General features: G+C 42.9%; 1 protein-coding gene across 1 annotated transcript; it reads left to right on the top strand.

Annotated features, from left to right (window-relative positions):
* Positions 1 to 309: 309 nt before the first annotated feature.
* Positions 310 to 10184, top strand: fhip2b (FHF complex subunit HOOK interacting protein 2B). Its single transcript, XM_028995874.1, has 17 exons — positions 310 to 563; positions 1053 to 1131; positions 1231 to 1406; positions 1575 to 1679; positions 2113 to 2232; positions 2373 to 2459; positions 2837 to 3033; positions 3673 to 3790; positions 5752 to 5828; positions 6409 to 6601; positions 7093 to 7274; positions 7378 to 7503; positions 8224 to 8314; positions 8496 to 8636; positions 8712 to 8852; positions 9119 to 9219; positions 9366 to 10184. Exons 1-17 carry the CDS (start codon positions 513 to 515, stop codon positions 9466 to 9468), a joined length of 2088 nt encoding a protein of 695 aa, XP_028851707.1. The 5' UTR covers positions 310 to 512; the 3' UTR covers positions 9469 to 10184.
* Positions 10185 to 11144: the final 960 nt, after the last annotated feature.

Here is an 11144-nt window from a genome sequence, read left to right as displayed (position 1 = left end):
CTGGGTTCAGGTCCGGTGACTGTGGAGACCAGGTCTCCAATTTTTTGTTAAGTACATAACTCCACATGTGTTCATTCATAGTTTTGATGCCTTCAGTGAGAATCTACCAACGTAAATGGTCATGAAAATAAAGAAAAAACATCAAATGTGTTTTTGGCCTGTACTGTAACTAATTTAGCGGTTTCATGCAAAATGTGAGTTATTAGCGAATATATTAAGACATGCGAAAGTAGATTTGAACAGGGAATGTTTATCCAGAGCGTCGGGGCCTAATGACCCAAAAGGCGTCCCATAGTTCCTTCACCTATCCCTGCTCTGGGCCGAAGGAAGAGTTCCGCGCATGCGCGGGGTTCGCGATTCGCCTCAATTTGACACGCGAAACAGCGCAGTTCGGTTCGCTTCGTGACAATTTCGTGTCTTGAGCGCGTAGCCGGTCAATCCCCCGGGAATTCTGGAATAAACCATGGGCTCGGTCCGAAAAGCGGCGCTGTAGGACGGCGGCGGCGGCGGACATGGAGGTGCTGGGGAAGCTGACGGCCCTGCTGCAGCAGGCGCTGGAGACGGTGGGTGCGACTGGTCGCCGGCTGAAGTTTGTTTTGCGGCCTTTCTGGACGCTTTCTGCCCGAGGCGGCCGCTGTTTTCCGAACATACGAGACTTGGGAACGTGAGACCTGACGAATTTTGTTTCCGGTGCCAACGCGGTCGAGTTTGTCCGCATGCACGCCGACAAATATATTATATCTGTCGAAACTTCGTCACGGCCTTCGATCCGCGACCGTGTTCCTATAATGGCATTTGTTTCGTAAATGGCCACGGTTCTGCAGGACCTGTGGCTCGGTTGTTGACTTCCTGCAGCATTCCTGAGGCAGATCCGATAACCGAGCCGCCCATAAAAACACCTATAAAAACACCTCAAATTCCTCTGCCTGTTGATTTTTAAAAGTCCAGCTCTTTTATTCTGCTGAGCTGCAAAAGTAGCTATAGTCTGAAGCAAGGTTTTAATTAGAAAAAGGACTTTAAAATCGTTTTTGACGTGTCTCATTCTATCTCAGAGAGAGCCGGAAATAAATTTATTGGACTCCTTTGTCGACCACTGGAAGGGGATAACCAACTACTACATAGAGACTACAGGTAAGGCAACTCGTGCGGTGGCAACGAGCGCACGCCTCACACCTACGTCACGGTGGCGGCGCGTTCCATGTGACGATTGTTCCATGTGACTATGTGCAGATGAGTACCGGCCGGTGAAGGACACCGACATCCCCTGGAGGCTGAAACAGATGCTGGACATCCTGGTGTATGAGGAGCAGCAGCAGCAGCTGCAGCAGGAGGACACGGGACCATGCATGGAGTACCTGCTGCAGCACAAAGTGATGGAGACGCTGTGCACCCTGGGTAAAGCCGAGGTAACGCTTGCTTTTGCCTATGATTACTGTAGCACCGCGTCTTGCGGAGGCCTAACGGTGTGATAATATGTGGCGACGGGCAGGACCAGGCAGTGTAAATGCAGACCTTTTGCTCGAGATGCAGTGCCCTCAGGCAAAAATCTCACCTGTTTGTTGTATTCTGTGCAGTATCCACCCGGCATGATACAGCAGGTGCTGGTTTTCTTCACTAAAGTCCTGTCTCAGGTGCAGAAACCCCTTCTCCACATCATCAATGTATATCGACCAGTGCAGGTGAGTTTTAGTGGGAATTATATATATATATATATATATATTTTTTTTTTTTTTTTTTTGTCACTGTGTCACTCAACACAGGAAGTTGAGGAACTGGTGTTGGACCAGTGGGACCAGTGTGAATGAAGACTGTGTGTGGTTTTGTGAGGAATATGTTATGTACAGGGTTTTTTTTTTTTTTTCGAGACAATGACACAAAACTGAGACAATGGAGAGCTGGGTCGAATTTACGCACCTAAATTTATAGTCCAAAACTACCATAAAAGCAAAAGTTTCTCCCCTCTAAGGTCATAAACTAGAATTTAAAATTGTGTAAAAACAAGGGAGTGGTCAAAACAGCGTGTCACCCATCTCCCACCCAGTGCCCTATGCCATTTGCCCTCTTTGTCACATTCACGCATTCGTGATAGCAGGCTGTTTTTCTCCTCTGCAGAAGCTGATCGCTCTATGTGGACTCCCCAGTTCTCAGACAGAGAAGGAGGAGGCTCACTTCATGTTTGTCGTCTGCTCCAGAGTGAAGAAGGACCCAAATATTTTGAGCTTCATTTTGGAGGTGATGAGAACTCTCATTAAACTTGCACAATCATGAGGAAGGTCATAGGTCACATACTGTTAAGCTTGTCACCTGGTCTGCATTCAAGTAGGAATAATACTGTATAATAATGTATTATTTTTCTGTCCCTGTTTTCTCAGAAAGAACCCAGGGCTGCAACACCCGGCCCCAACTGTGAAGGGGAACGTGGCTTTATTCAAACACTTACGAAGCTCACTCAAAGCACGGTGAGATGAGATCTGCTGTGTGCTGTGTGCCTCTTCTTAATATGCAGATGTGGTAGTGAGAGAGGGAGGACAAGGGCAGGGTTACTGGAAGCGAGAGAGAGCGAGAGAGAGTGCCCTCAACCTAGCCTGCTTTAACACACACTGCTGTATATGTGTCTATATTCCTGCATTTTATATTTCTTGCTGCAAAATTCGATCATAATTAAAAAGATTTTGCATAGTGTATTGCAGCAAAATATTGACCCATAGTGAAGATGAAGCAAAATATTTGAAATGATGGATTTTTCAATAAAAGTGGTTAAAGTGAAGTAAGGAATTAGCTTTACTTCATTACTGTCCACCACTGATAGACGTATTTATTTATGATTGACTCCTAGAAAAGTCGCGTGGTGCAGCATGCTATGGAGAGCCTGGTGCTGTTGGTTTCAGGAGCTCCGGAGGACACTGGACGGCTGCTGTTGGAAACATCTCCACTATGCCAGCTGTTGTCTCAGAGACTGTGTGACCTCTACAAACTCATCCCCTGCACACTGGACCCTTCAGACTTACAGATGCAGCAGGCTGTGCAGTGGAGGTGTGTGGATATGCGAGGATGTGGGAGTCTGAGCGGGTGGGCCAGGGCGTGTTGCGAGAACCAAAGCAGGGGTGAGGAAACGGTCTCAAAAGGGAAGCGGGTCCTAGTGATTGGAATTCCGCCTCTTTTAAGAATCCCAGCTCTCATAGCTCGGCTCAGTTAAAAGAGCTGACTCCTTTGGCTCCCAATTCCGGCTCTTCAGATTTTTTTTGGTGCTTAAATAATGTAAAATTCTAATTGAAATGAATGACTAACATACAAATATTACATTATCAAATTTGTGTTAATTATATAGCGTATAACATGGTAAAGAATACTACATTTTAAGGTACAAAAACAAAACCATCTCAAAAGATCCAATATTTTTATTTTTCTTCTCCCTGCACTGATGTACAGACATGCATTGCATAGTTGACCAATCCCATGCAATTTGGGGAAAAAAAACTGCTCTCTGACATCAGCACACGGGCAGAGGCTGGATCTTAACGTTGACTTTGGAGAGCCGGCTCCAAGAGCCGTTTTGTTCATGACTGACACATCTCTAGCGGATTCAAATCCCGAATGCCAAGGTACCTCCTCGGGTAAAATGCAGCACAATCACTTTACACTTTAGGTCTGTTGTTCTCTCTGATTTTTCAGGGATCTGTTCAACCACCAGAGGACAGAAGAGAGCCCTTCTTCACCTGATAGTGGTCATGTGACCCGCTTCTTCTGCTGGCTGGATTTCTGTGATCACTTGATTACACACGCACCTATCGTAAGTCAGCTCTGTATCGACTGGATAAAATTCACACTAACATGTGAAGTTATGTTCTGTACAACTGCATACCTTTTAAGAGATAAGATAAGATTATCCTTTATTAGTCCCACAAGTGGGATATTTAATTTTTTTTAGGTGAAATGATTGTCACAGTCAGTACAAGGTAAGGGCAGCAAAAAAAAAGACTGTGCAGACTGTGCAATATAAAAAGTTCAATATACAAAAAACAGTGGATGTGAGTTTTAAAAATGTCAGTATATTCATAAAAACATATTGGTGAATATAAGTTAGTGTACAGAGTGGATAGATATGCACATACCACACATAAGAAAAACAGAAGTGATGTATTGGATGTGTGTGTGTGTTAGTCTATGTATGTGTGCTCAGCTGTTGTAAAGGCTGTTGACAGCGTTTGGCAGGAAAGATTGTGGGTGCCACAGCCTGCCACTGAAGAAGCTGCTCAGTGCTGTCATGGTGTCCTGCATGGGTTGGGAGACGTTGTCCAGCAAGGATGTCAGCTTAGCCTCCATTCTCTTGTCACTCACACTGGGTCCAGAGGGCATCCTAGAACAGAGCTGGCCCTCCAGATCAGCCTGTTCAGTCTCCTTCTGTCCCCAGCAGACATGCCACCTCCCCAGTAGACCACATCAAATGGCTGAGGCCACCACAGTCATAAAAGGTCTTCAAGAGTGAGCCCTTCACTTCAAAAGACCTGGTACAGAAACACCCTGCTCTGCCCTTTTCTGTAGAGAGAGTTGTGAGTCCCAGTTATATTATAGATGAATACCAAGGTACCTGTAGCACACAGCCTCAATGTCCATACCCTGGATTTTCAGTGGTTTTAGTGGGGGATGTTTGTGCCACCAGCTCCTGTGATGAGGTCGACAATTGCTGAGTCTTTAGAGAGCTAAAGGATGCAGGAAGCAGTTTGGTGGAGTTGTGAGTGAAGTCTGCACTGTGGATTGTGAAGGTTGGTGAGGTAGTTCAGGTGATTATTCACTCCTGTGTACTCCAGCTTGTCCCACAGGAATGCTGGAAAGAAGGTTTTGAAGTCACTGGAGAAATAAAAGAACATGATTCTCACAGTGCACCCAGTGGTCTTCAGGTGAGAGAGGGAACAAACCACACCAGTGCCAGGCTGCTAGGTAAACTGAAGTGGGCCTAGTTATGAGCTGACCAGGGGCCGAACCTGAGCCAGGACCTGCCGCTCTAGGGTCTTCATTAGGTGGGATGTCAGCCACCAATCTGTAGTTGTTGAGGTCCTTGGGTTGTGGAATCTTTGCTATTGATACCACACAAGAGGTTTTCCAGAGCTGTGAAACTCTCCCCAGCTTCAGGCTCAGGTTGAAAATTGTTCCATCACCCCACACAGTTGATCTGGACCTGCTGCCTTTTTGGCTTTAATCCTCCGTTCCCTCCTGACCTGGGTGGTTGAGAGGGACTGGCTGGAGCCCGTACTGGATGTTGTGGTTTGGGATGGGTAGCAGTGAGTAGGGTGTGTGGATGAGGTGTTAAGTGGGGGTGTCTACAGCCGATGATGAAGACTGCATTCTGGATTAATCAAACCTGTGAAGTTGGTGGTTGTCATTTGGCATTTGCCAGAGGACAAAATTTGCGAGTTCTCCACTGGCACCCTGTGCTCTTAACAGATGAAAGCAGGTGGACTGGCCCGCCCGTTCCCCAGACCTGAGTCCATTTGAGCACATCTGGGACATCATGTCTTGTTCCATCCATCAACACCATGTTGCACCACAGACTGTCCAGGAGTTTGTGGGATTTTAATCTTGGCACATTCAACTATGTAAAGAACAAAGTATTCAATAAGAATATTTCATTCATTGTGTTCCCTTTATTGTTTTGAGCAGAGTATAACATGAACTGTTTGTGTTGTTATTTTTATTATACAAATTATAATATCATTTATTCCTTGTTAACTTTAAACTATTTTAAATATACAGGTCCTTTCTGCACAGATGGCCAGGAGTTTACATAATCAGTGGCTCACTGGGGTCGTGCAGCCACAGCTGCTGCAGATGTGAGTTCAGTAGGCTGCTCAGTGTGTAAGAAGTGTTAATTAAAATGTGTCTAGATATGTTTTCCTATGTGCTTATGTGGATGTCATGCATCTCCATGAAAATATGCAAATATTCTGTGTAGTCGCATTTTAGATAAGTGCATTTATATTTTCCCCTTCACCATCTAATTATACAGTATGCAGTGACTGTTGCAGCATCATAGTATATAACAGTATGCATATTTTAGTCTATCTAAGTCCTTTTTGAAAATTGCTTAGTAATTTTCATATGTCCATCTTCCTGAATGTATAGGTTTCCAATGTATGCTGAAGCTCAACTGTACATTTTCAGCCTTATGAACAGATGCACACTTTTTACGTGTCTGTAGGGTGGTAGAAGCCTAGTGGGTAACACACTCGCCTGTGAACCAGAAGACCCAGGTTCAAATCCCACTTACTACCATTGTGTCCCTGAGCAAGACACTTAACCTTAAGTTGCTCCAGGGGGACTGTCCCTGTAACTACTGATTGTAAGTCACTCTGGATAAGGGAGTCTGATAAATGCTGTAAATGTAAATGTCTGTATGATGTCTTTTGGCAGGTCAGAGGCTGGGGTTCTGGTTCACACTACATTATTAAGCTGCATTGCCCGTCATACACACTCTTCAGCGCTGCTGGGAGAGCTGATTCTGTTCCTGTTAGGAGATGACACAGAGCCTGAGCAGCGCTCAGACAATCACACTCACACACTGCGCTACAGCCTCATACAGAATTGTGACCACATATCAGATGAGGTAATGAATGCCTGCTTGGCTGCATTTGTATTATTTGAACTCCTTGTATGTTTGTATGGCAAAATAGTTATGCATAAGTGTACAAGGTGGTAGTAGCCTAGTGGGTAAGACACTCGCCTGTGAACCAGAAGACCCGGGTTCAAATCCCACTTACTACCATCGTGTCCCTGAGCAAGACACTTAACCTTAAGTTGCTCCAGGGAGACTGTCCCTGTAACTACTGACTGTAAGTTGCTCTGGATAAGGGCGTCTGATAAATGCTGTAAATGTAAATGTATCCTGGATGGGAAAATGTGTTACAACGGACTTGGAAGTACACACCTCTGTTGAGGTATATGGTGTAAATTTAAGAATGGAACAGTGTCAATAGCATATATTGTCATTATGTAAATTGTATACATCTCTACATATGTAGCACACATTACTACTTGTAACCAGGTTCAAATAGAATCAGCCAGTTGATGATGCTTTTTATTCTGTCTCTGTTTCAGATCAGCATTGCAACCTTACGCTTATTTGAGGAGCTCTTGCAAAAGCCTGATAAGAGAATCTTGTCAAATCTGGCCCTCCGAAACCTTGAGAGGCGCTGCTATGCCACACCCATGTCTTCTGGTGTTTCAATGGAAGAGAGGCAAGGCGGGGCTGCAGAATCTGATGTTCCAGAGGAGTCAGAGTGAGTCATTTTTTTCTCTATCACTTTATTCATAGACTTGTTATAAACAGGACACAAAAGATATAGAATGTGCTGAACTTATTTAATTTTTTTGGTTTTACAGAGAATTGGAGGAAGATCCATTTTTTTCAGATGCATTGTTCTCTGAAAGCGAATTTGGAGGTGTAGAGCCACTTTCCTCTAGGCCCTGCCCTCCTGTAAATATGCCACAAGCTGAATCTGTAAACAGGTAACCTGATCCCAGTCCTGACCCCACCCCTTGCCTGAGTCTCAAAAAAAAAGCCTTAAATGTTCTTGAACACTTCAATCATGTTCCTTTAAGTGCAAGTTTAGTGAGTACTGCCTCGGGCCACATCCCACAAAATCACTTTATATAGATCTATTATTATGGTCTGGCGATTGGAAGCACTATATAGATCTATTATTAAGCCTCGGCAATATGAAGTGCTGACACAAACTACAGATCCCATAATGCACTGTTCATATTACTGACAAACTGAACACCCTACGCACTGAGTTTGCACGGTGATTTCCATCCACGTGGAAACTGATTCTGTACAGATTCAGCTGCACTTTAAAGATCGCGTTCGCCACAGCACTGCATTATGGCATCTGTAGTTTGTGTCATCACTTCATATTGCCGAGCCTTAATAATAGATCTATATAAAGTGGCCTTGCGGGATTTGGCCTGCTGCTGTGAGTTTGACACCCCTGGTTTAAAATGAGCTAACATGCTGTCCAAGGGTTTTGGAGTTGGTCTTTAAAAGGTCAAAAGTTTTATTTATTGAAACCTGCAGAGCCCTGCATTCAAGTGATCCCAAAAGGCCTTGAGGAAATTTCTACAGCTTTGGTACAAACGTTCATGAATGAACTGATTAGGTTTCAGTTACCAGAGGACAAGGTCACTGATGGTTGAACGGTCATTTTTGTTTTGTTTTTGTTTGAGCAGTTTCCTGTGTTTGGTTCCTCAAGAAGCCAAAACATCACAGCATGTCCCTGGTACAGGATATGACACTTATGTCCATGATGCATACAAAATGGTAAGCACCAGTTTTTAATATATAAATGTTTCTTTTTATTCATCTAATGTGCTTTTAATTGAATGTCAAATCTCATTGTTTCATTTTTTTTTTTTTTTTTTTTTTTTTTTTTTTTTAGATTTTTGATGTGTGAAGCATGTATGTAGTACGGATGAAAGTTTCTTTGCTGATCTCTGTTCAGTTTAAAGAGACATCTGCTCTGTGTATCGACTGGGGCTGGCCAGAAAACATCCTCCACTCCGACATGCAGCCTTCAGCAGAATTCTACGAAGGTCACTTCCTGCATGTACTCTTCAACAGGCTAGGCCGAATCCTGGAGCAGGTAGACTGGCTTCTTTTCACATTCACAAACATCACATGTTTTCTCTGATGGTTATGCTCTTCTCTACTCTCTCAGCCATATGAGCTGAACCTGCAGGTGACCTCGGTGCTGTCCAGGATATCGCTGTTCCCCCATCCTCACCTGCATGAGTACCTGCTGGACCCGTTCCTTAGCCTGTCACCCGGAGGGCGTTCCCTATTCTCCGCCCTGGTGCGGGTAAGAGGTCGCTCTTACTCTTACATGTCATGCACAGTTCCTAATACAGTGAAATATAAGACCAGGTGCTGCACTCGCATACTTTTCCTTTAGAGCTAGATGTGGCATGAGCCTGTTTAGAGGATGTGCATGAGAACCAATCATTTGTCTAATTACTTTCTCTTCATTTGATGTTTGAGTGTAGTTGTATGTAGAAATCTCTATAAAAGAATCTTTGTACTCAGAAGCATTTAGTTACTGTAAATGTGTGTGTTCTCTTCTTGTAGGTAATAGGGGAGCTGATGCAGAGAATTGAGCATATACCAAACATCTCTAACAAACTTGTCCACATCAGAAAGCAGCTGATGGGGCAGGAGGATGAGACTTTGTAAGAAATACTTTGATTCCACTGACAGAATGTAGTGCTGGTTATTGCCATCACTTGATTTGTATTCTTTACAGACAAAAATGCTTGCTATAGAAAATTGAAAAAGAGAAAACCTGATTTTTTTTATTGTCTGTTTTGTTTGTCAGGGTGGATCATGTGACCTTGTTAAGAGGTGTGATTGTTCTGGAGGAGTTCTGTAAGGAGCTGGCAGCCATTGCTTTCATCAAGCTTCCCACGGAGGCGCAGTGACAGCGTTGTTTATGCGTGTTATGGCTTTAAAAGTTTCGCCATGTTTGCCGGTGCAATCTAGTGGTTTTAAACGTTACCTTTTCCAGATTTCATAAATAGACCATTGATCAGATTCTTAGGAATAAAAACCGATAGATGCTGGTCCCAGCCCAGTGATACTCAGGTTAAAGGCACACGCCTTCTTAAGTAATAAACTGATGACCACCTAAAGCCTTAAGATACAATATATCGAAATGTATTTTTATTATTCCTTTTTTTTTTTTTTTTTTTTTTTAATCCTGCTTTTATTCAATCAGAACTTTCTATTGTTAAATATTTTAATTGCTGCTGAGGGCTTGATGAACTTAAAGACTAGAGAAGTCATCGTAGTTTGTGACTAGTTATTAAAGCCCACCAATGGTCATTTTATCTACTCACATATTCTATATAATCACTGTGTCATATATGGTGTGTTTGCATACATGTATGTATACATTTGTTTGAATGGAGTCTCTGTTGTATTTATTTTAGTATGTATAAAAGCTCATGGTTATTTATAATGAATGTATTATGACAGGAAATCATTGTGATCTCATGCAGTTGTAACTGCTGGTGTGTTAAGAGGTGTGTGTGCACATGTGATGTGATTGTATCAACGAGTTTGGGATATTTTGTCACTCATGCTGATCATCTTGGCTTTTTGCACATTAAATTCTACATTGCTACAGAGAACTGACCTTTGATTGTCCTTGTAATCTCTTCTCCTGAGGAGTGCCATATGAGGCATGATCTTTTGGTTATAATTTGGATAACAAAATATAATTTATGTTTTAATTAATCACATACACTACATTATACTGATACCAAATAATATTTCCATTTATGGCATTTCTCAGACCCCTTACAATCTGTAGTTACAGGTACAGTACCCCTGGAGACACTTGGGGTTAAGTGTCTTGCTCAGATACGCACTGATAGTAATTGGGATTTGGGTGTTCTGCTTCATTGGTGAGTGTGTTACCCACTAGGCGACTACCACCCACAATATGAATATAAACTTTATCACAAGAAGCTGATCTAGTCATAAAAACTCCTAATCATAGCAGTACCCAGTTTTCACAGGCAGACATTACTCTGAAATTCTTGAATTCTCTTACAATAAATGAGTTTGCATTTGAAATATGTGCTACTGATATGAAGTGGTTTGCAGGTAGAGAGGTATAAATGATGCAAGATTTCATGGATTCGGTAGAATGGGGACACTGAATTCCAAATGTAGTTTACATGAACGTTGTCCACCTATCTGTAATAAGCAGCTTTATGAATTCATATGTATAAACATACATATGCGCAAATCTATAATATGTACATATAACAAGTGTATTCATGCATGAACAAATCAAACATGCACAATCAACTTCCTGTCTGCAGTTCACGCTGCAAAGACGTGTTGGAAATCTCAGCCTCTGACTAGCTTCGCTCTGCTTCACGATTCATAGAAATATGGTAGCGTCCATATGGTGTTCACCATCTCTTCAGAAGGTGCTGTGCATGAGAATGTTTCAATATACAGAATGTATACACTATTGTCTGTTGGGGGGGAATAATCTCTAATCTGATGGTTGGGAAACATTTCGCACTGGATACTAATGCTGTGAATTCTTCTCTCATTTGTGTGGGCGTGGGTGTGTTCTGAA

The sequence above is a fragment of the Denticeps clupeoides genome, chromosome 11 (assembly GCF_900700375.1).
Source record: "Denticeps clupeoides chromosome 11, fDenClu1.1, whole genome shotgun sequence".
NCBI classification, from domain to species: domain Eukaryota; kingdom Metazoa; phylum Chordata; class Actinopteri; order Clupeiformes; family Denticipitidae; genus Denticeps; species Denticeps clupeoides.
Note: the sequence above shows the minus strand (reverse complement) of the source record. Positions and strands in the feature narration are given on the sequence as shown.